The sequence below is a fragment of the Emydura macquarii genome, unplaced genomic scaffold (assembly GCF_026122565.2).
Source record: "Emydura macquarii macquarii isolate MOO-44397 ecotype Brisbane River unplaced genomic scaffold, CSIRO-AGI_Emac_v2 contig_2473, whole genome shotgun sequence".
NCBI classification, from domain to species: domain Eukaryota; kingdom Metazoa; phylum Chordata; order Testudines; family Chelidae; genus Emydura; species Emydura macquarii.
The window spans coordinates 23,356,544-23,384,122 of record NW_027132610.1 but is presented as its reverse complement, the minus strand read 5'-3'; the positions used below and the strand labels follow the sequence as shown (position 1 = coordinate 23,384,122).

The following is a 27,579-nucleotide window of genomic DNA, read 5'->3' as shown; positions in this document are numbered from 1 at the left end:
GGTTTACTCTCATTGCTAGCGGGAAAGAATAGAAACAGAAAGTGATTGGCATCATGCCAGTGTTAGTGCTTTACCATCCGCCACAAGGGGATGTGTCAACCATCTTTGCTAGTCAGTCCTAAAGAAGAATTAGACTTCAAAGTTTAGGACAAAGTCAAGGAGGGAAAGAGGCTCTCTAATTCTGAAGACATTTAGAATACCACTAACTAATACTCATGATCAGACAGACATAACATGTGCCCAGTCAGTCACAGACAATGACGAACACCAGGAACAACCAACTCCATCTGGCAGATCGAGCTAAGTGGCTGAACAGGTGAATATACAAGGAATTTTTTGTTTGTTTGAGAGCAAGAAGTGACTTGATCAGAAGTGGTCAGATAGCCATCGGGGTTCAGAGACAGTACTTCCTACTGATATTCAATAAGAAAAAGATCAACCCTCTGACCTTTCGTGGGAGCTCAGGTCAACTGTCCTGACATCCATGCCAGATGTCTCTATTTGTGGTTCTATGAACAGTTTGTATTAGTACGTCTGGGGTTGTTATTTTAGTTGGTATGCTTTTTCAGTTACATTTGACTTTAAAAATGTAATAGTAACCAATGGAGTGAATGTGTAATGAACCAGACTCTGTGACACCATGTCCACTTTGTAGGCATACTGTCTCTTCACCAGTCATTTCCAATCATTAGAGATGATTGAAAACCACAATTTTCAGTGAAAAATTTTGGGGTTTTTTCCATTGAAAATGGAATTTTTTATGAAAATTGAAATTTGGAAAATGTCAACCAACCAATGGTATACTTTGGTCTTACATTGCTCATTGGAAACTCTCCCAAACACCCGATGCCAGCCTGCTTAATGCTACAAGTGCCTTAGCATCTAGTACACTAATGTTGCTTCCATTTAAAAAGCACAGTTAGAAGTTTCTCTTAAAAACTTGTGGCAATCTGGAAACAATATTTTCCTGGGGGAAAAAAATGGTTAGGCTTGAGACCTCAGAGTTTCCCTATGTCTCTCTATAGAGATTTTTCTAAATGTTTTTTGTTTTTAAGTTTTTCTGATAGCATTTGCCTGCTATATTATGAACCTGACATGCGTATTTGCCTACCTTCAGACATTGCGTGAGTCTTATACTTTTGGTGGATTTCTTGAGCCCTCAAGACTTTAGCCAACGTCTCAGTTGTAAGTACCACTATTGAGTCAATGACACTGACCAGGTCAGAGTAAGAATACAGGAATTTGTTTTGTCCAGGCAGGATGCCAAAAGGCCAGTTCTTGAGCCTTACAGGCAATCTGGATTCTACTAATGTCAATGCCAGATTTTCCTAATTTAAAAATATATGCAATAAAAAATTTATTTCATGCTATTTAAAAAAAGGTAGAGAAAGCCCACTGTTATTATTATGACTGTTATTTATGTAGTTGGGTATCCTGGAGCACTTACAATGTGCTAGGTGCTGTCCACAACAACAGGAAGACACAATCCCTGCCCCAAAGAGCTGCCAGTTAGAGAAGCAAAGCACACAAAGTTTGGAGATATACGCACACAATTATCTGTCATCCCATCATGCCCTCTCTTTAGCTAGTATGGGCAAAAAGGAGTGGGCACAGGTGATGCAACAAGAGCCAAAAGCAGATCAGCAGGGAGGGGAAAAACTGGGGAGGGCCTGGAAGGCAGAAGCCAGAGTAGAGAGAATCTAGGAAGGAGGCAGAAGAAAGGAATTCAAGGCATTGGTTGTTGATGGCATGTTCAATGACTTTAAAGGTGGAGGAAGATGGGATAGTATGTTTTATTCTTTACATCCATCTCAGACCACCACAGCTCATGGTCCATAACCTCCACTGGCTGCCAGCTCAGTTCTGAATAAAATTCCCAAACAGATCTAGTTATCTCGCATAACTTTGCCAATGCCCCACCATGACAACTGTCCAGAAAACAAGTTCCAACTATATATTCCTTGTGTGTAGATCAAGGCAGTCAGGGCAGGCATTATTGGTGGTATGCCTGTGCCTCTGGCATTTGATCCTACAAGAAAAAAGTCTGAGCCTCAGCTTGGCTTCATTCAGGCATCGCTTCATCCAGGTTTTCCATCAATGCCAGGGTCTTGAATCATCTGATATTTAATTTGATCTCTGAGAATGGTGCTGACTATGTGATTCCCATTCTTGATTTTGTTCTCAGTAGTGTAAAGGGTTTTTAGATGCCACAGTGATGGTCATTTTATAAATACTTCTGATAATAAATAAATAAATAGCAGTATTATGACTCCATTGAATTCTCTGGTAAATGCCTCTTCCTACAGTTAGGGAATTGAATGGAAATAGATCGTATCATACTTTACGACTTTAAGAAAATGATCAGATGGAAGCTTGAAAACTCCTAAGTAACTACCCTGCAATTGCTGTGTGTATATATATGAAAAGTAAATTTGGGCAATTACCAGCTATTCTAGCACTATGCAAATTTTGCTTTTCACCTTCAGACACAATATAACTAAACAATGAAGCAATTTAAACATTTTCTCTAACTTTATGCACACTTTAGCTGGAGTTCTCAATAGCTGCGAGTCTAAACTCCAAGGGCTCTAATTATCCTCTCTGTGTGTGTGGGTTACTCCCATGAATGTTAGTTGGAGGTAGGCTTGCATATTGGGAAGGAAATTTACTCTTATTTCAAAGTCTTGTTTTTACTCAGATGGAGTCACTTTAAAATCCTTTTCACACCATGCAGCCTGTAGTCTACACACAGCAGTTCATTACAGTAGTTACATCCATGGTGATACCAGATGTTCAAAGTGGATCCTCATGGGAATTATTTTTGGACATTCTATTCACAGAGAAGTTGGAGGTTGAACAACCACATAGTAGGATAACTAGTAATTTTTGTTTTAAATCCACCCTCCTCTATCAGCAGTTTTACCCATCCCATTCTATTGTAGGCAGACCTTAGGGTTGAGAGACCAACGCATTAGTCTGAAGACATTTTCTCTGCCTATTGAAATTTTTTCTACAGCTGCTTAGCAGACTCCAAACAACATTGTTCTGTCTTTGTCTAGGCTTTCTACAAATGTAGTGTACCGGTAATTTCAGCAATTTATTAGGACTATTTTTATTTTGAATGAGGAATTAGTTACTGACATATTTCAAAATTTGATGCAGTTATTTGCAAAGACAGAGAGGGTGTGGAGAAGTAGGGGGCAGAAAAGGTTGGAGGTTGCTTATGGTGCAATGGGGGTCTAATGACAAAACTTTGGCAAGAAACTATTGGCAAACACAGGCACTGCAGTAGATTCAGAATGAAACGAGATCCAAGGTTCGGGATTTATCAAGAATCTCATGATATTTGCTGTTTTATTTAAAGCTTCAGCTCCTGGAGGCATGTGATTATGTGAGATTCTTAGCTTTACGTTTCTACGTCCCAAGGTTGCAAAGTAAAAATGACCCAAGTTCTAAAGGCTGAAATGCCAAAAGGCAAATAAAAACACTAATTTTTTTGAAATCATGATTTATTTTCTAAGCCAATTTCATGATATTTTGGGGTCTGAGACGTAATTTTTGAAGATCTGAGGTGGGCAATACTGAGACTGACTGAGAGAAAACTAAGGGAAGAACTAAATTTTTTATGTGCTGCAGATATTAAATTCCATATATAATGGGAAGCTGAGAGGGATTGATAATGCCAGGGTCTCTCCTCTAGACTTAGTAGTAGTCATAGCTACCCAGAAGCTTTTTAATTCCAAAAGGAATTTGATATCCTTCCTTTTTGACTCTCTTCTTCCCCAACATTCCTATGGTAAACCAAGTGATTCACGCCTACTGAACTGAACTTGGGCTCACAGAATAGAGTTTATTCATCTGTTTTTATTCCTATTTCTCCTCAGTTGTTTTTCCTACACACTCATCCTGATGACATTCAGCTGTCCAACACCTTTATTAACCCTTCTTTGCTCATTCATTCTCTCAGCTTGTCTTGATCAGGTAGCCTTGTGGCTTCGTCTTAACGTCCTTCATCCAAATAGTTCAAAGATGGAAGTGCTTCATTGGACAAAGGGTGCATCCTCAAACAACTCCTTTTCCAAAATGTCTCTCTCAACTCAGATCTCCCTTTTTGCTTTACCTTCCATAATCTTGGTGTCAACCCTGACTTTCACTTTCCTACTCCTTCCTTATCTCCTGTGTCTGCAAGTCACCACCTCCACCACATTGTAGGTGCACACAACTGGCTGTAAAAGCGCTCAAATCCTCCTTCCAGCTACTCATGTTTAAACTATTGCATCTCCTTTCTTTTAATCTCTGAGTCCACCTTGCATGTGCAGAAAGTTTTCATCCGCTGTCTTACCTCTATAAAGAAGTGTGACCACATCACCTCATTCTCTACCAACTCCATAAGCTCTTATTCTTTTTTAGGATCCATCAGTTCAGAATTGCCTTTCTCATTGCTTCTAACTCACTCTTTGTCCTTCCCTGACACCTAGAACATATTGATTGTATTATTGTTCTAAGCTTTTCTCTCCTTATGTTAATGCCTTGATAACTGAATGGTTTAATTTATTCATACAATCTCTTTGAACCACTGTTTTCTGTAATTTAGACAATCTGTATTTTTTGCTGTCCTATGTTATTTTACTCTTCAAAATGTTTTAGGATAGAGGAATTGCATCAGGGACACTATGCAACATATAATTGTGTTTTCTCTCATTCTATTCCACCTTGAATCTTTTTCTTTCCATTGTCGTATCTCTTTCCTAATTTTGACCTTCGTATTTTTTTCCTTTTATTCCAGTCTCTCTCCTCACTTTCTCCATCTTTCCCCCTCACTGTCTTGCCATATTGCCCTTGCTTTCTGCCCCTCCTTTCCTTTTCCAGTATCGTGCCCCTTCTCTGTCTCTTCCTGCCTCCCTCCTTCAGCTCTTGATCCACTGATCCAATCCCTTTGTTCATTTGTAAATCCCAACTCCCCAATATTCCCAGGAGTTTCCGTCCCCTCCTCTCCCCTCCCCTCAGCTGTGTCCATTTCACTGAAGATCCATCCATAACAATTTAAAAGTAAGTCAGATTTGGGGAATAAACTACTTGCCATATCTCTCTGAAGCCTTTATATCCTATAACTGATATCATTTTCAAAAAATTAGTGGAAGCGAGTTTCCCCTCTGCTGCTTGGAATGATTTGTTTTCCGTTTCTGATAAGGTTAATTTTCAGATGGTAATGTTTTATTCTTAAAAGTAGCTGCTTGAAAAACCTCTGCAAGTGCTTAAAGCACCAGTTAAGTGCTATTAATCAAACACTAAATATCCTTAAACAATTTTGCCTCTTTTCTAATTGAGAAATAGAGCTATTTAGGCAAGTTTATGAGGTGCTTGAATTGAAGATGCCAATGATGAAGCAGGCTTCTGCCTATATTCAGTGTTTTTCAAAAAATTACTGTATTCCAGTAATACTGAAAAAGAATAGGAAACACTTTGGTCTGAGAAGGGGAGATATGAGTTCACTGGAGTAAGATACGGTTGTGTTACTGGAATCTGTTAAGTGGCACTGGTGACTCAGTAGACCACAGTCTTTCCTGAGTCAGTACTGAAGCAATGCCCCGTCTGATGTTAGTGGTATCTTGTCATGGGATGTGCTGACTCTTGAAGCAGATGTAAAACAAGAGTTCCTGACCCCCAATGAGCACTATATATTCCTTGACATCTCTTGCCCCATCTCAAAATATACAGATATATGTTAAATAAATGTATGAGGCAACAATTGGTAATACATGCCAACAATCTGGTGTATTCTAACACCCTGCAGTAGTAAGGGCTGCTATTGGAAACTTCTCAGGAGCCTAAATACTGCTTCTAATTTTAATCAGAGTTAAAGAAATGTCCTTATGTACACTTTGTTTTACAAAATACAAAGGACCAGATCCTATTCCTTGGCCATGAACTGTGGGCAAGTTCAGATCCACTGAAAGACAATATGTGGTTTGGGAGCTGCTGGAGGGGGAGTAAATACGGGAAGACTGCCATTGTTTCTCTGACGCCAACTTCACAACATCCGTCTTTATCCCTGAGCTGGCCATACGCATTAGAGAGTGCAAGTTTGGTCTGAGTCTATTAGATGATTGTGTGGTTTTGAATTGTTCTGATTCATAGTAGAAAAGGTTTGTTCACAGATATATAGGTCTATGTATCATAAAGACTAGCACAAACAGCCTTCTTGCAAAATTCTGGTATGTCTCCAATAGCAGGCCCTTACATGCATTCATCAAGCTTACTTCATGACCTTGAATTCGACTGGAGTGGTATTTAAGTCAATTAATGAAATTGAAATTTGTTCACTCTAGCTTGGGTTCAGATGAAAATGGGTCTACAAAAAAACCTCAATATTTTTGGTCTCTTTGAAAGATTTTGAACAGTTGATCCAATGCATCTTTGAGTTTCTCGCATTTTTCAGCACAGGGATGATTGTGATGCTCCCTACATACTTCTACAGCCTTTGTTGGTAAGTTGAAAAGGTCATTCCAGGGAAACTGTCCAGGGGAAAGCTTGTGGCTGCGTGCAAAGGCCTCCCTCGGCACTCAATTTCATTCCCATTTTCTGCTCTTTGAAGCCCTACAAACAAATGTAACCACTCCCCTTCAAGGTTTAATGTATCTGAAAAATTATATTTTGAGCATTCTTGAGAAATAAAAGGGCTACAAACTTGCAGAGAGTGGAGTCCCAGAGAGACTGGTGACACTTGTATGGAGACATTAGTGAACCCTTCACAGAATGAGGAGACAAGAAGAGTTAAAATCAGAATAAGCCTTCTATAAAGCTTCATGCTTGACTACTGCTGGAAACCCAAACCTTCTCAGCCTTTCCGCAAATACTCATTGTATTGTAGTCTTCTCATTCCATATACTATCACTGGTACTCCCTTCCATACCCTGAAGCCAGGAAAAGTCCAGAACCCACAAGTTTATACGTCAGAAGTCAACTGGCCCCTATAAAAGCCATGCAAAAATTGCTGAGATATGCAAGCCACTGCAAAAACATATTAGAAACCATCACGTCCATGACTTTAAAATTGCAGTACAGCTAATTTATGGAACACTAAATAAATATATTATAAATAATCAGATATTCTTCCATGCAAAGGGAAGAACTTTACAGCAGTTCAAAGCCCTAATCGGAACCTCCAGAAAGTGTATTGTCAAAGCTTCCAACAATACCTTTCTTTTAACAAAGAGGAAAACCTTAGCCTCTTTAGGAATACTAAAAATTCCCAAAGGAATAGTTCTTTGAACCATATGTATAAACTAGTGCGGAAGAAGAGTAAAACAGAATGTCCAGTTCCTGAAGTTGTGATTTGACTTCCAGTACAGCCTTACCATTCCTTCTCTTCACTATGCAATCCCATTGTAATCTAAGGAACAGTCACTCACCTTGAAGCAGCATTTTATCCCCTTTGCTACTTCAATGTATTGGTCCCAGAAATGATTTGAAATGTACATGGGAGTTTAGTAGAAACAGATTTTTCTTTGGATAGTCCTTACGCCAATAGTAAAGCACAGGGAATCCTGAAATGCCTCAGAGTCCAAAATATCTGAAGTTTATTCATCAAAACAAACAGCGACATCACCAAGTCTTGGTAGCTCTGGGAATTTCAAATGCCATCCAGTTCTGAATGCTAGCCATGCTTGCTAGGTTCTTAACTCTTGGAATGCTAACATTTCCCAGACTGCCAACCCGATGAATGTATAGGGAGGTGGAATCTGCAGTCTTTGAAGGGATAAGCCTTTAATCACTTTGGAGATCTCAGTCAGCCTTGCATGTTTCATGATCCAACACTGCTCCCCCAGACTGCAGCTATGAATTTAAATCCTTGCACTGGGTCTGAAAACAATTCCATTTACTTTCCATGCTGTCCTACAGATTAGTACATGTTTCATGGGTGAGATCTGTACACATTGCAGATTTAAACTTCAGTCAGCTGGCTTCCAAACCTCCATCTTGGGAAGTGTTTGCAAGGATCTCTGACCTCTGCAGATCTTGAGTTAGAGAGGATTCTCAACCGCAACAAAACAGGCAATGCAGAATAATAAAGAAGAAAATCAAAGTCCTAGAGCTTAGTTTAAATAAAAAAAAAATAGGATCTTTAATACAATAGTAACACAGTAACTAGATAATTGAAAGTCAAATGGAGCTACTACTGAAGGTGCCAAAGTTGCCTGTGATTTATGTCAGATGTAGTTCATGGCCAAAGCCCAATGTTTTCAGTGTTAAAAATAGGTCCTATTCTAGTCAAGTGTAAATGCAGTTGGGAGTCAAGGCACAAAAGCTTTATATCGGACAAAGTGTTCTAACAAAGATCACTTTCTACAGAGGGTGGAGTGTAATGGGGAAAATGATGCTAATAAAGGCTATATCAGATTGTGAGAAAGCTGAAAACAGCATATGTTCCGATATTGTCTTTTATTGATTTTGCTGCCAACACGCCTCTTCAACAATGTTACGGTTGCACTTCAAGATTCTTAATGGAGGGGTATGGAAAAAATCAATAGACACAGCTTGCTTCTGCTCCCATTGAAGACAACGGGAGTTTTGTTATTAACTTCAATGAGAACAGGACATGGCTCATTCTGTCTCTTTCCACCTCCAACAGGGTTGCATCCACTGCTATTTAGCGCTTTAAGAAGGTGAGCTCCTGCTGTTTAAATAGGGCATTTCAGTACCAGACTATAAATATATGTATTCAGATATGTTGTTCTGTTATATAAAACCTAGTGAAAAATGATGGCTTGTATCCTGAACTGTGAAAGCTGCAGTAAAAAGTATAGGATTTGAAATAAATTCTGAGAACAAAACCATTTCTTTTTAGAAAATATTTTCATGAAGATATAAAGCAAATAAAAACATTTTAATTTGACATTTACTCTAGTAAAAATGTTCTCTTGTTACTTTTAACTTGCACCAAGTATAGCATTACAAATAAATTAATGGAAAAACCCTTATAAGAGAATGCACTTGAAGACATAAATAATTTTAGTTTATTTGGAACACCCACAAACATCTCTTTTCTACTATTTTAAATACAATTTTGCAAAAAGTGAAACATTCTAATATTGGCTCAGGAAATTATGTGAACTCTTTTAATTCCAACAGTGTGCTGTTAATTTTGCTCAAGCACAAGCTCAAAACTTATTTTAACATGCTGTCAAAATTAGACATTAAGGGTGTTGATAAAATGACACTAAAATAAATCTAAATTTAGATTGCTGTCACAAGTGGCTGCTTGGTTTTGTGACCATGTTAGGTTGCTATAGCATTTTCCATAGCAACTTTGCATCTTATTCCATAAATAATCCCTCAGTGTCCTTAAAACTTGCTAAAAAAACAGGATTAATTCTATTCTCATATGTAATGATCCTGCATAAAACTTTATCAGTATGAAATACCCAGATAACATAATAAAATGTAATCTAGATGATAGCATTTCTGCCAGTTGAAAGGCATCCAAGCACCACAGGCTTTACACTGCAGATTTCCGTTAACTGGTTATTTTCTTCAAATCCTTATTAGGTAAATATCTTTGAAAGTTATATTTCCTTTTAAAAACAAAAGCATGGCTATTAACCCCATTCATTGATGTGTTGTATTGTAGCAAAATGTGGGTTTGTACCTGTGTTGAGGATATGTTAATGGTGCAGAGGAACATACTTGATACATGGAACGGGACATTTGTTATGTTTTACTCCAAAAAAAGGCTAGTTTAGCAGCCTCCTCTGGCCCTGATCCAGCAAGGCACTTATGCAGGAGCCTAATTTTAAGCAATAGTGAATAGTTCTGTTGAAGTCAATGGACCTGACTGCTTACAGACATGCCTGAATCGGGGCTTGTTTCTGTAAATGCTGTGGAAAAATGTAATATATTTCAGCATACAAATTCCTGTTCAAAAGCCCAAGTTTTGGCCTGCCTGATGAGTGGACAGAGGTCAGCTCCCAACTGGCATGCTGTGAAAATTATACATACAGGCTACAACCAGGTGGAGAGAGTGAATATCTTGTGTTGCTCTTTTGTGATCCTCTCTGATGGTCCCATGGTCCAGACTTTTTCCCCTCCAGAGACAGTTGTTTTGATTAGACTACACACTTTTGGTGGGCTAGATCCTCAGCTATAATAAAGTACCTTTGTCTTGGTCCAAGAGCATAACGGGACATAAACGTCCCCCTTCTCTCCTCCCCTCTCCTAGAGAACCGTGGTGTGCCTACAATTTAGTACTTATATTTCAAATATTGTTTTCTTTGTGGTGGCTCATAAAACCCCCTTGGTAGATTGAAAGAGGTAGGTTTGTTTATTAAATTCTATTTTCCTCCTCACATGCATATTCATTTATTATTGTAGGGTTGTTTATAAGTTTGGGTTGCTGATTACATTGACATTTTTATGGATTTATTTGAAGAAAAAAGAGCATTGAACCTTTCATTTCTAAGGGTAGTAAATGAGAACATTTACATGGTCTTTGTCACAGATATAAAGAAAGAAAAAGATAGGTCACATCTGGGCGTAATAGTATTGCTTTCACAAAAATCTAGTGGTAGAAAGCAAGGAAACCAACAAGCAATAATAAAAAAACAAGTAAAAAATGGATGGTCCCAAGTAAAAACAAAATATTTGATTTACAAGAAAAGGAAGGGACAAACATCCCAGCATTAGAAGTAGAATGAAGAGGAAAAGCAAAAGGTTTTGAGAAGGGGAAGTCGGAAAAATAAAGTAAGAGCAGGAATACGTTCCAAATTGTCGCACCTAAGACATTTAAGGCCTTATTAATATACATAATTGCACAGTTTATCCACACAATATTTTGCACCGGTTTAACTGAATCAATTTAAAATCATACTTTTAGTTAAACTTGTGCACCTCTGGATACAGACAAGCTCTGAGAAATGGCAAGAGAAGATTGAATCATGGCAAGAAGATTGTGACATGATGAATCGATGTCAGTCAGGCCACACCTGCATTTTTGGGGGGCTTTCCTTGAAGATTTCTCTCCAAGTAGTAATCAGGCCTGCAATTTGTGAGATTTATGGATAAAACTAATTTATCCCAAGTGTAGTATTATTTGCCTAGAGTGTGATTTCCAAACACTGACCAAGTCACATAGGTGGTTTTGAAAATCCCATCCGAGAGGCCCAAATTGCAATGACTGTGGAAAGTAGCATCTACATTACGTGCATAAACTACGTACCCCAAACACATAATTACAAACACCATTTACAGTTGCTTAATTTGCTGTTGTGCATGAAACTGCCTGTCCTACATATACCAGTATATATTATGTACACACAAAGGAGACACACCTTTCTAAATGCTTTTATTGCCGTAGTTCCTAGATACCCAATGTCCCTACTGTAAATATATGTAGTAAGAGACAGTCCTTACGTCAAACAGCTTATAATCTAAATGGCAAGACAGACAATGGACAGAGAAAAGGAAGCACTATTATCCCCATTTTACAGAGGGGAACTGAGACAGAGGGAGATAAGTGATTTGTCCAAGGTCACACAGGAATTTTGTGGTAGAGCTGGAATTTTACCCGGATTTCCTGAGTTAAATACATCTCCTGAATAGGCTCCAGTGGATGGAATTTCTGATGGAGCCTCAGCAGCAGTTTAAAAATTCCCCTCTGCTGGTGGAGGATGGTGCTGCTGTTTGCCCTGACCCTGCAGGTGCAGGGGATGTAAACTGTACACCCTCATGCTCATGTGAGTAGGGTCTTAATGCCTCAAGCCCTGAAAATGTGATGCCTCTGTAGAACATTGCTGTGAGTTAGTCTGTCTCTGCATTGTGGCATGGGCTGGAGGAAGGAGCACAAGGCCTGGTGTCAGGCGGTCCTGAGTTTGCCACTGATGCACAGTGTGGCGTTGGTTTTAAAATTCAGAATATCTGACATCAGTAAATTGGGGTAAAAAATCAGTGAGGAAATCAATCAGCTTGAGGGTAAAAGAAGAAAATTTGAGTCTAAAATGCAATGATGTACTTTGTAATGAGGCATCATTAAGCTGTTTCCTTAAGAAACAAGCCTGAATCCACCAAAACATGCAGTGATTAGTACAATTTGTAATCTGCAACAAATTCATGCCTGGCTTGAAGACTTGACCATGACTGCCAAAGAAAACACCTCGCTGTCAGACATTTCACCATCTGCTCCATAATGCACAAAATCCAAAATTTGCAAGAGCTTGGGATTAGCATAGTGCCACTTTGAAACTTGAACTCCACCAAGTTTCAGGCTACTTCTCAAATGTGAGGACCCTTGCACATCCCCAGTATTAATATCTGTTAAATAGCGAATGGAAATGATGGGCTGGAATTCGCCCTTCTTTATCTCAATAGACTTTAGTATTGACATTAAAGGTCCCATCAATATATCCTTTGCATTCTAATCAATGTGGCAGTTAGAAACCTATGCGGTACTCATCACTATAGTATGTAAATGCTCATGGATGCAAAGTTCTTTTTGCAAAAGGAGAATGATAGTACTTGATAAGCAGATTAAATGGTTTCAGAGGATTGCTGAAACTATAACTCTAACTGTAGTAGTGCGAACATTTGGAAACAAATTCAATCACCTGAATTCACTGGGAGATATGCTTTTTTATGAAAAGGCTGACTAGAACCCTTAGTCTGCATTTAATTTTCTTAAAGGTTTATTTGAATATGTTGCTCTTGTATTGAACAGGGATTGTATCTTCATCTTTTGGTATTCTTGCACTGTCCTACCCATACAGAAAATTGTATACTTTTACTATTCTGCAGATAGACAAGGGTTTAACAATGACGAACATGTCAACGGTTGCTTACTGAACAAAGGTGCAAAGGTGTCCCTTTACAGTATAAAGATTTAAAAAAAAAGAATATTCAGAATATACAAACCACATAAATAAAAAACAAATCCAGAGGAAAAAAAAGTTAGGTAGTTGAAATACTCAAGCAAAAAAAAAAAAAAAAAAAAAAGCTAAGAGGTCTACCGCAAGAAGGAATCACAAAGGAGGTGATGATTACCCTGACTAATAGGAAAAGATGAAAAAAAAGAAATGTTACTGGCAATCAACAAGCAGGGCTTGATTGTCCTCTCACACAAGATTTACATGAGAGTAACTTCATTGGTTTCCAATAGTTACTCTTAGTCGACAATAGCGTAAGTGAAAGGAGAATCAAAATATTTATTTGAAATCTAATGTTGGAAAAAGAAAATGGTAAAATCTAGTTTTGTTATTGAGTGATTCTTCCCAGGGAACAGGCAGGATCAACTACATACTGTGACAAATTCAACTCTAGCATAAATTTCATTGACGTCAGGAGAGCTACACTAGCAATGTCTTTGGATGACCCCTCTATTGGATTTATATTACTGAATTTCCACTTTGCATGTGATGTATTAGCAAAACTGTTAATAATGTTACAAATGTGAATGACCTGTCCAAAATAATAAGGGATCAATCAAATCAACTAAAATAGCTGGGGAGGAAAAGTCATAGATATCTCTGGGTTTTGTCCAAAAACAGAACAAACCTACTGAAAAACACATCTTTTCACTATCTACCTTTTTTTTCCTACTTGTTAATATGATGCACAGTGGCTGAACTGAACCTCAGCCTAAGAATGTACTGGTTAAAACACAATGAAACATTAAGTAGGACTGCTCATAACATAATTATTATTTTTCTTGAGTTCAGTGAGTTGGCACGGCTCACCTTTTATTATTATTGTTAATTATAATTATTTATCTCCATAAGACTGGACATGGGAAAGGTAAATTATTTTGTGTTCATAAAAATCTGCAATTGCCAGGAATACTATGCCCGCAGAGCCATTGTGTCAGCTCCAATCACTCTGCTAATGAATACTGGAAAATTCAATCCCATACAATTATCTTAAGCAGAAATTAATGCTGCCCCTAGGAGGGTTTGTTAAATCCACCTATCCTTTTGAAAATCATATTTTTCCTGTAGGAGAAGTGCCCTTTTCCTGTTCAGAGTGAAAGTTTCTTTTCACAATGGCATCCTACTTTTCAGTCTTTATTTTTGGAGACCTTTAACTTCATACAGCCACTGGCACCTGTGGGGTAAACACTTTTTTCGTGCATATATGTAAGCATGCAAACACGTACACATGCACAGACAGGAATCCATTCATGATTGGAGAAATGGGGTCAGGTCATAGAATCTGGAACCTGTGCACAGAGATTTAGGTCATATGTACGTCATTATTAAAGTCTTGAGTTTGTGCGTATAACTTGCCCCATTTCTGCCCATATACCTCATTTCTGTCTGGCTGTGCTCAATTAAGCTTTATCTAGTCCATCTGCAAGGCTTTCCTTTTTGATGCTATGTAACACTTGGCTCAACCTTTGTCAGCCCCTCACAACTCTCTAACCCATTGCCGACATGAAGATCAAGAAAACAAGGGAAGGATTCAAACCAAGGTATTTCCTTCAGTAATGCATACCAGTTAATCATAAGGCACTGAGCCACCCCAATGGCCACCTTCTGAGTTGTTTATACTGGATAGCTGATCATTTGCAGAAAACTGAAAAGGCAGCTTGTAAAAATGTCGAGTGTACTTGCTCTTTCTTTCATGGTAGATAAGAGTGTCAATTAATGCATACCTAGTGCCATACTGTGAAATTTGTGTCTTTAAGAGTTAATTCCATGAAAAAATCAGACAATATAGGCAAACTTATTAATTAGCAAGGTCATACATTTAAATATATTTGCTGGAAAGAAAAGGTTCAAAAGTTCAAAGAATATTGACTGAAACACAACACAGCTGCCTTTATTTAAATATGACCTTATTACTACCCTGGAATGAAATACAGTTTTGCAAGACAAGAAGAACCTTGTTTAAAGACCAATAAAGGAACCAACTATGGAAAGAACTGCAGCATTCTGACGAATTTGTTTCTTGGAAGGTGACAGAAGCTCCCTAGATACAGGTCAGCATCATGCAAAGACAAAATGTAAGGACAGTTAAATTAAAAGTAGATATTCTATGTTATATAACTATTTTCTATCAGTGGAGGTAATGTATCACCCATCTACGTTTTGCAAAGAACAGTTTATCATCTTACAGGACAGTGTGAAAGATTGCATCTTTACCTGATTCATCTACTCTCAGCTTTTTACTGGGATTGTCACCGCTGTCATCATCAGACATTTCCATCTCCTCTTCACGGCGGATCCCCATGAGCTGTTCGCTGTGAGCATTCCGGAGCTCCTAAAAGCCAAGATGACCATTTATCAGGATTGACTTCCATGAAATGGTCTCTCTATTTCTAAACAACTATTTTACGAATATACAGATCTTTTAAAAACAAATACAAATAACCCATGAATACTAGTACAGAATCAGCACAAGACTCATCAGAGTTAGAAAAAGAAGTCATATTGAAGGAAATGGAGTTCTTTTTGTTAAAATATTTTAACTGATTGAATATGTCAAATATACCAGCGGGGGTGGGGGCGGGGAGGAGAAAACAAAGAAGATGAGTTCCCCTTGTTAAATTATTACCAGTTCTACTCAGATAGGTATATTTCAGTAATGGCAACACTTTCTACTGCATGTAAAACAGATGTATAAAGGTGCTATCAAGTTGGCTAAAAAAATAAAAAGCTCTAACTCTCATAAGCCATTAGATTTCTAGGCCTGCACTTGGTAAACCTAATTTTTACAAATTTTAAATTCTCAGCATAGAAACATCTTTTTTGGTAACATCTACATCTTGATATGAAAGACATGACAGAGCTAACAGCCCATTCTCAGAGAAACCACTACAAGGGCAGACAGGCAGAGAGCCTGTAGGAATGTAACTAAGTGAATGATCAGCAAGCATATGGGCTTTATAAAAATTACTGGTGTAATAGCTGGGTTTTTTAATGGTAGCACAGAGAAAACGGAGAGAATTCTATTTTGTCCTAATAATACTGTCAGGTGTAACACAGGGATGTTGCACAGTGATTAGTGTAGAGCTTTTCAGTATGCAGACAGCTAATTTTTCTAACGACAAAGAGCCAATTCCCAAAGAGATGGCTTGCAATCTTTGAAACAAGGAAAAGTCACATGGAAGGAATAAATAGTGCTGAAGGCTCCAACTATTTATCCATTCAAATAACAATAAACTCTCATAGTGGGATGGAGGGGGGAAAAAGAAGGGTATTTCCTGGGGGGGCTGCATCCTGAGTTCATCGGTAAATGTCATACACTATAATAAAGGCATATGTATCTGTTAATCAGGGCAAAGGCAGATGGGCTAATTAATAGGTGTTTTACATGGAAATAATTTGAAATTCAGAGAAATGACTAAAACGGTAAATTGAAAAATAGTATTGAATGAATTAAGTGCATTTAAGACAAAAATTCATAAACCACTTTGTAATTCCATATTGAAAAGAGCCATACACACCCTTCACTGGAGAGTACGCTGTACCTCCTTAACAACTACATGATTAATGTATTTTAGATTGTAAATGTACCTAAAGCATCAATTTCAAAACTATCTTGAACAGCCAAACAATAATCTTTCCTGGGAGCCTCAAAGAGGTCCCTTTTTTGATTTGCGTTGCCAGAAAAGTTCACAAGGTGAGGGGAGGGACAAAGGGAAGATGACAAGGGAAATTTAAGCAAATTAGCAAAGGAGGGAATAATCAGCTAACATGATTTGAATCAACAGAGCTATTTGTTGACATATGCATAGTATTTTACAATTGAGAAATATGAGTTGTCCATATACGTTGGTTCACCAGAGGTTTCATAACCTCTTCAGTTATTTTTATTGGTACTTTTTCTTTAGAAAGGAAAAAAAGAGCTACAACTTATAAATAAGCAAAGAGTTGTTGTGAATTCACATTTATGGAAAGTCCTACTTTTAGGGATTTTACTTTATAAGAAATTTAGAAGCCAGCAAATGAGCGATATGATACATTCCCTCATGAAAAATTACTTTACGAAGGGATCCTTTAAATCTGCTTTTCTTCCAGATGACTGGAGGATAGCTAATGTGACACCAATTTTTAAAAAAGGCTGTAGAGGCAATCCAGTGGCAATTACAGGTCACTAAGCCTAACTACAGTACCAGGCAAATTGGTTGAAACTATAGTAAAGAACAGAATTATCAGACACATAGATGAACACAATTTGTTTGGGAAGAGTCCACATGGCTTTTGTAAAGGGAAATCATGCCTCCTCAATCTATTAGAATTATTTCTGGGGATCAGCAACCATGTGGACAAGGATGATCCAATGGATATAGTGTATTTGGACTTTCAGAAAGCCTTTGATAAGGTCCTTCACCAAAGGTTCTTAAGCAAAGTAAGCAGTCATGGGATAAGAGGGAAGGTCTTCTCCTGGATCAGTAACTGGTTAAAAGACAGGGTAGGAATAAATGCCAGTTTTCAGAAGGGAGAGAGGTAAATAGTGGTGTCCCCCAGGGATCTGTACTGGGACCAGTGCTGTTCAATATATTCATAAATGATCTGGAAAAAGGGGTAAACAGTGAGGTGGCAAAATTTGCAGATGATACAAAATTACTCAAGATAGTTAAGTCCAAAGCAGAGTGAAAAGAGTTACAAAGGGATTGCACAAAACTGGGTTACTGGGCAACAAAATGGCAAATGAAATTCAATGTTGATAAATGCAAAGTAATGCACATTGGAAAACATAATTCCAAATATACATACAAAATGATGGGATCTAAATTAGGTGTTACCACTCAAGAAAGAGATCTTGGAATCATTGTGGATAGTTCTTTGACAACATCCACTCAATGTGCGGTGCCAGTCAAAAAGGATAACAGAATATTAGGAACCATTAGGAAAGGAATAGAAAACAAGATAGAAAATATCATAATGCAACTATATAAATCCATGCTATGCCCACACCCTAAAGTATGCAATTCTGGTCACTGCATCTCAAAAAAGATATATAAGAATTGGGAAAGATACAGAGAAGGGTAACAAAACTGACTGATGGTATGGAACAACTTCTAAACGAGGAAAGATTAAAAAGATTGGGGCTCTTCAGCTTGGAACAGGAACAACTAAGAGGGGATATGATAGAGGACTGCAAAATTGTGAATGGTGTGGAGAATGTGAATACAGAAGTGTTATTTACTCCTTCATATAACACAAGAACCAGGGGTCATCCAATGAAACTAATAGGCAGCAGGAATAAAACAACCAAAAGGAAGTACTTCTTCTCACAATGCCCAGTCAACCTGTGGAGCTCATTGTCAGGGGATGTTGTGAAGACCAAAAGACTATAATGGGGTTCAAAAAAGAATTAGATAAAATCATGGGGGATCAGTCCATCAATGGATATTAGCGAAGATGGTCAGTGATGGAACCCCATACTCTGGGTGTCCTTAGCCTCTGACTGCTGGGAATGGATGACAGGGGATGGATCACTTGATGATTGCCTACTCTGTTCATTCTCTGTGAAGCATCTGGTACTGACCACTGTCAGAAGAAAGGATACTGGACTATGGACTATAAGGACCATTAGTCTGACCCAGTATAGACATTCTTATTACTGTAACATAGTTTAAATAAACTAAAAAAAAACGACTTTTCACATCTCCTTAAAATGTAAGAAAGATAACACCCACATCCTCAACTTTCAGTTAAACAAATGCTTTATTTGCCACCCTTTTGAACTATTTATGAATGAAATGCAAAATACAGCTCTTAACAATAAATTATGCTAACATTTTATTTTACGTGTCCCATTATTGTGAAGTCATTTGGTATTCGCCATAATAGCACTGATAATAAAAATTCATTTGGTATTCATGCAGATGTTACATCTAGTGCCATTGGTATTCAACTGTAATTTAGCATTAGTTAATGGGCACTTAAAATGCTACCCAAATGATTTATACTGCAGCACTTAAGTGTTTCTCAAACTAAGTGTGCAACACTTATTTTACAAGTGTACTACAAAATAATTAAATAAGTGCATCTTACCTTCTATAGTTTTTGTTTTGACACAAGGAAAATCATTTAGAGGACTGTGCTATTAACAATTAACATACTGTACTACATGGAGATAAGCAACTGGATGTAATCTACTTTTATATAAAAAAGAAAGAAAACGAAGACAGTGGTACTTACTTTTAAAATACAGGTTCATAGCGTATATACTGAATTAAAATCGAAAGCCTGGATGACCAATAACACAAAACAGGACTACTACGTTCTTTGTTGCCACTCGTGTCAAGGAAAGTGGAATCCCAGGTCTCTTTTCTCATTTCCGTTGCTCATACTTATTATAGTCACACATGCATGGACTTGAATAGCTACCCTACTGTGTACTATTATTACATTTATACTGTTGTGCTTGCCAGCCATGCACTTAGAGTCAATACAAGCAATTGATTTGTTTTTTAAAGATGGACGTAAAATAGATGGGAAAGAGTACCTCCCATCTCTGGATTGAATACGCTTTACTGATTACTAAGAAAAGAAATCTTAATTTTATTTTCCAGCAAACTCATATTATTATGGCCATATAACGATACAACCAGAACAAATATCTATACTGTATATGTGTTTTATTCACCAGATCTCAGTGTCTTCCTAAAAATGTATTGTTTGGTATGTGAAAGACTTAATTCTAAAATTTATTTATTTTAAATATCTTTGCTCATTTCACCATTTCATTTAATTATTTCAGAGTAGTAAATGTCTTCCTCCAATGATTTCCCATTTCTTTTAAAAGAAAAAGAAAAACACATTGCTCTCCAACTTAGTGTTATTTAACAACATTTTTTGTAATGGGAGCAATGGGGGCAGTATATGTTAAACATGAGATAGTATAATGGCTAGTTGATTAACTACTTAAACTGCAGCTGTAAATATTGCTGAATGCTGTACGTCCAGCTACAGTCACACTTGTTCTGTGTCAATCCAGCTGTGAGATGATGGATAAAAGTAATAATAAAATCACCAACCTCAGAATGCTTTCGCCAAATGTCTATGTTCTTTCGCTGAGCTTTCGAGAAATGGTCCCAAGCTTTTTGTCTGGTAGAAGCGTTGAAAACGGCCACAATCTGCTCAACTTTGGTGAACAAGGAAGTCAAACAAGACAAGCAATTTATGTTGTGATCACTATAGAGAAGCAAAGCAAAGACACTAGGAGTCTATGGATGATGTCATTACTGAAATAACATCATCAATATCCATCCAATCATGTGTCTTTTGTACTTACATTTTATCAATGTTGGAGATGTCTCCCTTCAAGTCTGTCTCCATAACTTTAGTCTACACAAGTTATAAATATATACTGAAGAATTTGCATGCAGTTGCCTTTTACGTATTATTAACTATAATCTCTCTTGTGTGTGTATGTGTATATCTATGTGGGTTTTTTGTGTGGAGGAGTAAGAAGTGATAGAGGTAGGATGTGAGGTGGAACCCACCCTAATGACATCATCCAGAAGGGGCCCCCTGAAGCTAGGACTTTATATTAAATCAGACCAAATTAGCTCCTTCCATTCTTAGCCACCTATATATTTTTTTACAGTTATTCCTTTCCTCTCTTTTCTCTCTTAGTGCACAGCACACGCCTAATGCAACATTAACAATAATGGGATGCTCCCAGATCTCAACACATTGAGGTGCAAGTATCCTAAAGTTGGTTACAATCCCAAATTTTCCACAGGTAAAGGGCCTGTGCTACCAGCAGAGCTGTCGTGCTGGCCCATCAATTTAGTCTGAATAAGCTCCATTTTTTGTAGTAAAGTTCTCTGTGATTTAGCTCTCTGGATTCATTGGCTAAAATAACATTATCTGTTTTGTAAAGTTACCATGCTCTGTCTTTCAGACACCTTAAAACCCACTATAATCAAGGAAAGGATGGTGGAACTCTGCTCACATCGCACTACCTGTGCTGCCTGGGTTGGTAGCTCCATATCTTACCCTACCCACACACCTATTTGCTGTTTTCTTCTCCCCTGGTGATTCATTTCAAATGTTGTGGCTTGAAGGCTATGTCTACACTAGAAATACTACAGAGGCACAGCTGCAGTGCTGCAGATGAACCGCTGTAGTGTGGACACTTACTAGAGTGATGGGAGGGGATTCTTCTGTTGCTGTAATAAATCCACCTCTCCAAGAGGCAGTAGATAGGTGGGCAGAAGGATTCTTCCATCCCCCCTGGTGCTGTCTACACTGGGGCTTAGGTTTTCATGTCACTTAGGGCTGTGAATTTTTCACACTCCTGAGCAACGTAGCATGTCGACCTAACTTTCTAGTGTAGACCAGTCCTAAGCCTTGGAGAATACAGCATAGGAGAAAGCCTGCACTGGTTACCCTAGAATGGTCTAGATAACCTAATAGGTTGTTTCCATCTCTGACTTCTATTATATCAAACCACTGGAGAAGGACATGGTTGCTTCTGCTAAAATGGTCAATAGTGAAACGGTTAGCATATTGATATTTAAACTTTCATCCTTAGACTCAAGAGTTAACATCACACAGACAAATAGTTTTCTGCCCTTTGCACTATCGTTTCAAGCGATTTCCAGATTCAGGAAGACAACACTAGACTGAGTCACATGTAGAAGATTTTTCTTTAAAACCATCAAGGCTGGTTGATTAGCGACTAAAAGTACAGCAATAAATACATTTAATGAAATTTTAAACTCTGCTTAAACTACATAGGCTGTTTAAGGAGTACTGAAATGGTATTTGGATTCATTCCTGATTAGTTCAAGCTCTGACTGGAGTCACAATAATTTCAGCATATTAACACTTGCTTGGCTCTGAAGGTGGAGTTACATAAGTATGGAGTGAAATTGTATATATTTATTAAATTAATTTGAAAAAAAAAAAAAAAAAAAAAAGATTAGCATACCCATGATTATATGTATATAAATGAAGGCTAGAATTTAATGATTATGCTGCATTAGTGACCCAGGTGCCCACAGCATCCTGCTTAATTAACAATCTATATTTAATTAGCAAACAGAAATTCAAGTTAAAAAAGATTCACAAAGATATGAGGAAGTGCTGGTTTACAATTTTCCACTAAAAGGTATTCATAGGATCATCTGAATTTTGTAGAAACCTATTGACTTTTAAGTGTTTAATTAAAAAGTTCTTTCTACAGGTGCTAACATCTATCAGAAATCTTTATCTGATCCTTTCAGAGGCTCTCTTCAGCAAAAATTCAAGGCAGAAAGAGGTCACAGAGGTTTCCTGACTTTCTTTTATAGGCGAAGTGGAGTGCGTATGGGAGATCTTCTTCAATGATCAAAATTCTCAGGTATTCAAGAAATAAATAAAAAACTAAAATGTTAAGTGGGCAATAAGCTGAAAATGTCAACATTATCCAAGCTATAGCTCTGGATGTACAGTAAGGAAAAAACTAGGAGAGAATGCTAAGTGCCCATTATAATTAACTTAACACTTTTCATCCATCAATATGTCAGGCTGACTTTGGAATTTCCTAACGTTAGCTTTTATCAGTCTTAGTGATTTTCATTTTTTAATAACCATTGAATATGAATCCATGGAACCCAATCACGTAGTCCTCACTCTGGCAAAAATTCTATTGACTTTATTTGCCTAAGTCAAGACTCTGGAAATGAAGTTAGCTCGACTGAAGTCAATGGAGCCTATGACAATTTGCACCAGCTGAGGATCTAGCAGCTGAGGATCTACCTCTTTTTGTTTCTCAGCTTCAGCTTAAGATAAACCCATACAGGAGATATTCAAGTTCAGGGAACCCGATTTTTAAAGGAATTTAGGTGCCTATAGATGCAGATAAGTGCCTAGGGGGGTTTTCAGACATGTCTACATGTTTAACTCCCATGGTGTCTAAAGATCTTTAAAAATATGGCCCTCTGACCTTACTCTTTTCTATATGGATTTATTCTCTGCCATATAGAGAATACTCAGTGGGGCAGAATCTCAGCTGGTGCAAATTGTCATGGTTCAATTGGGCCAATGGAGTTATGACAATTTGCACCTGCTAAAAATCTGCCCCAGAATCCTCGCTTCCAGTTTACATATCCTTCCTTTAGAGATAAAGTTTGGCCAAACACATATAAGGCCCTCGACCTTGGTTTGATCCCTGAAGTTACTGGGGGAACTGTGCCTACAGTTCCTTCGAGTCTAGCTACTGACCCTGGCTTAGCCACTGTGTAACACGGCCAAGTTCCCTATCTGTAAAGTGCCTTCAGTTCTATGGGTGCACAGCACTGTAGAATATAAGTGCTAAGTATTATTATTAAGCATCATTAAATATTCACCACCATCTGTATAAAATGATATAATAAAATTTTCATTAGCCATATGCAAAATTGCTTCTTGTTCATAGAGAATACAGGTGACTGGCCAAATTTTATTTTAACAATATCATTGTTCTGGAGGGATGCAAAAAAAACCAATTATTTTTTTCCTTCAATATAATTCAGATTTCTTTTCAATTTTCCTAAAAACTCACTCTATGGCTTTGTGATACTTTGTGTGGTGTGTTTCAGACCAATGATTATTATATTATTGTTTTTCTGCTGTTTTACAAACCCCAAAAACCAGAGTTGACATGTGTCAGCTAATGCTTCACAACTGCAGCATTACTATAACATACTTTGTTATAGCTCAACATTTACGCATATTAAATAGATGCTTACATGATTATTATTCAATATTTGTTGCCATAAAACAAAGTGGTGCCAAATTATGATATTCTTCTAAAGTGTAAATTTTTAAAAAATATATAAACTGTAAATCTAAGGGGGTTGGGACAAAGAGGATTGATTGTAGGGAGAACTGGGATATTTTCAGTAGAAAATATGCCATAACATAGCAAGTATACTGAATGGAGAAAAGATGGGAAACGGGGGATTTACTGTTCTGTAGATAAGGCGGCAATGGGAGAACATTTGTTTTCCACTATGCATATTAAATAAATTCTTTCAACTCCCTACACAAGTTAAGACTCAAATTGCATCTTGAAGTTCTGGTGACAAGAACAAGCAACTCAGATTTTGCTTTGCTTGATAGTTCATTGATTATTATACATAAATGAAGGCATTTATTCCTTTTATACAATAAAAATGTACATAGGCAACAGAATGTCTCATAGTACTTTACAATAAAAAGAAACAATGAACAAAATAGAATCCAGCTTGGACTAAACTCAAAACAAAAAATTCAGAACTCGTATCATGGACAACTAATTCCACAACTGAGGGGTATAAAATGAAATGGTCTAAACATGGAAAGATTGTAGATGGAATGATGGAATATGCAACTATTTTTCTTAGAAAGATCTTAAAATGCATGACAAGTGATACTGAAAATAAAAGAAGGATTTCACCAATAAAATTAAAGTCAAAAAGAAATTTTACAGTCAATGTATAATATGATTTTGGAATAAGGACTCCAAGATAGGAAGAATGTACATAGTTAGCTTGGTCTTGGTCAAAAGCCTGTCTACTGAGTTCTGAATACGCTGGAGTCTGCCAATCAATTTGGCAGGAAGCCCAGTAAACAAAGAATTACAGTAGTCAAGGCTAGATGTTATAAATGAATGGATTAAAGTCTCCAAGTCAGCTGTGGATAGAAAAGGGTGTATTTCTGGCAACAGTCCTGATATGCATTGAATATGTTCCAGTACTGAGTCTAAGTCCAAAATTACCCTTAGCAATTTGACCTGTGATGTTGACATAATATTTCAGATAAGTGGCAGAATAATTATAGATACAGAATTTAATCAGGTCGAAAGAGAAGCATTTGGGTTTCGATGGTATTCACTTTCAGAAAAGTATTTGTCTTCTGCACATTTACAGCCAAAGACAATAGAACCCGTTCTCTGTTACTCAAGATTCACGTTTCTCCCCTCTCTGGCAGTGTATGTTGTCAGCAGGACAGAGCAGGTAACTCATAAAAGTTCAAAACACCACCCATGGGAAGAGTGTAGAAATGCAAAGTTCAGGGCCTAGAGTAGCATATATTGGAGTTCACTAATCAATTAGACATGCTAGGACATACCCCATAATGCATTTGTACAATAGAGACGTACAACGTACAGACTGTGCAATACACTACATCTACCAAGAGTAAACAGAAGCCTGGGTTTGAAAAGAAAATGAGGGCAAGGAGGGAACAACTCTTTGCTTCAACTCAGTCGGAAAATAACAGTTTACCAGCGTAAATGTACCTCTGTGTTACTGACTGACAAACGTGCTCAGAGTTGCTGCATATTCCTCAGCGTAGAGCCACTGCATTGTGAAGGGAGACTGACATACCTACCAATCCCACCTCTCAGGAAAACTTATGGGAGGGCCTACGAGAATGGAAGTTCTGCAAGGAGCTTCTCTCACATAATGTTGGTGGGGGTGGCCATTGGGAAGACTAACATACCCCCCCCACAAGTGCCAGAAATCCCCAGAGATTAACGGGAGACCAATGCCATCCATGCAGAAGCTCTGTGTGCCCTACTGTCTATTGGTTCGCTGGCCACAAGGCTTCAATGGAGGCCTGCTACCAGGGAAACCCCCTTGCCAGGGCTGTCCTCACAGTCACCCTTAAAAGGAAGGTTCCCACCACCCAGGGGCTTCTATGGGAAAGGATCTGCTGCCCCAAGTTGCAATATGTTTCTTGGGATAGCTCCACAGTGCCATGTGGAAAATGCAGCACCACTGCCTATCACCAGCCCAATCAGCCAGTGCCCTTCCCCTGTAGATATCTCCATTTTCGAGAGAGCCATTAGCAGGGTTCTGGGAAGGGGAACGCTGCCACACAGGCATTGAGCCATCACCCTTCTGCATGGGAAGAGTAAGAAATGAGCATGAAGGCCCCCCTCTCTGCATGGATCTAAGGGGTCTGATCCATCCCTATCTTATTTACATACTCTGGCCTCACTAACGAGCCACAATGCATTTGAGAACAGCTGATGTGTTCAGTAATAGCGGGTTTCTGGGACAGTGAAACTGCCCCCTACCACACTGCCCTCCTGACTCACCTTACTGTAGTCCTCTTCCTATTCATTGATAATTCTTAAATAAAAATCCCTTTTGGCTGGGATACCAAAATGTCCTCCATAACCACAGCAAGGGAGTAATACCCAGGCATACCATATATATGGGTGTGTGTGTGTGTGTGTGTGTGTGTGTATATATACACAAATATAGATTATATAGGTACACACACTGACAAAAATAGTTATATCTGAAAAAATCTGCCCCTGCAATCTCCCTCCTCACCCTCACTGATCACATTTGTACTAGTCAATGTTATAATGTTGGTTGTTAAGAAGCTGGATGACTGGCAGTGATAATACCTGAGGAAGGACAGGTAATTGCAGGACAGGAATATTTTCATGTTACAATAAACAGGTTACCCTCATATAAGTGGAGGGGGGAACTAAAACATTTCTAAGTGCTGTTCTCCATTCTGCCTTTCCTCTCCTCTCCTCTGCAACACAAATTATAACCCCCTTCCCTTCTCATGATGTCCTTCTAGTTCACGGTCACTGGCGTGGGTGAAGTTTTGGGGGGGACATGGGAGGGGTATCGCCCCTCAAACTGCAAGCCTGGACAGGTGCAGAATTTGCCCTTCACATGCGGCACCGTTGGCCTGGCTGGAGTTGCCCCCCCAAATATAGAAGTCAAACTATGGCTTATGGTTATTGGTTGCTGTTTTTGGTACATGATTTTCTCTTACCAAGAAACAGGATGAGGAAGAGCTAAAGAGGGAGCATCCGGAGAATACTGAAACTTCCATATGCCTCAGAATCTATAACAAAACATGCACAATCACTTGTTCCAAGAACGTCTATTAATAATTAATCAGCACTTACTTCTAGAAATGTAGAAACATTTCCTGTTATATGTTGAAACAACAAAACGTACTCAAATTAAACAAAGCTCACTCTGTCCTACAAGGGATTGCTAGAAAATCTGTTTCGGAAAATAAACTTTGAAAATCTTTTATGATGTGAAATGTGATTTAATTTACAGTGAAGAAACTGGCAGCCCGGTGTAAAAAAGGGCTTTGGCATACTGCCAGACAATAAATCACTTGAACTTAACAGGACCACTATACCTACGTATCATTACTCAGCAAATAGGAACCTGACATCAGGCCAATGTGATACAGTACGGCAGATATAGATGGTGTTAATGCTAACATTATGTGGTGAGAAGAAAAGTTTGTGGGCTATACATTGACATCACAGAAACAAAACTATTACAAAGAAAGAATCTGTGGATGCTGCTGTCTTGATCATCTTCACTGGATTTTCTGCTCTCCCTGAATATACTGAGTTTAATTAACTGATCTCCTTGATAATTGGGATGTATGTGGTTTTTGTTGTCATTTGCAGATTTAGGAATAGTTCTGTACATAGTCGAGGCCATAACAACAATTTTTGTGTTTTTATCTCATCAGGAAAGAGCTCCATGAGGAGTCCCTAAGAGGAAGAGGCATCATAAGTGTGCCTGGGCTCTGACAGGCTCCAATATGCAAAGGGGCTCTCTTGAAATAACAATGTACCAGGGCAATAGAACCTGGTGGCTTTCTGATGCTCCTTCTTCTGAATGAAGAC

General features: G+C 38.1%; 1 protein-coding gene across 6 annotated transcripts in view; it reads right to left on the bottom strand.

The window, feature by feature from the left end:
* The window catches only part of ENOX1 (ecto-NOX disulfide-thiol exchanger 1), a 453,288-nt gene that overhangs the window by 63,364 nt on the left and 362,345 nt on the right, over nt 1-27,579 (bottom strand). For all 6 annotated transcript variants that reach the window (XM_067563159.1, XM_067563161.1, XM_067563160.1 and 3 more), the window contains 2 exons: nt 19,976-20,082; nt 15,129-15,246 (listed from right to left, as the gene is read on the bottom strand). In XM_067563159.1, the coding sequence (XP_067419260.1) occupies nt 15,129-15,246; nt 19,976-20,082 (225 nt within the window). The remainder of the gene's footprint in view (nt 1-15,128; nt 15,247-19,975; nt 20,083-27,579) is intronic.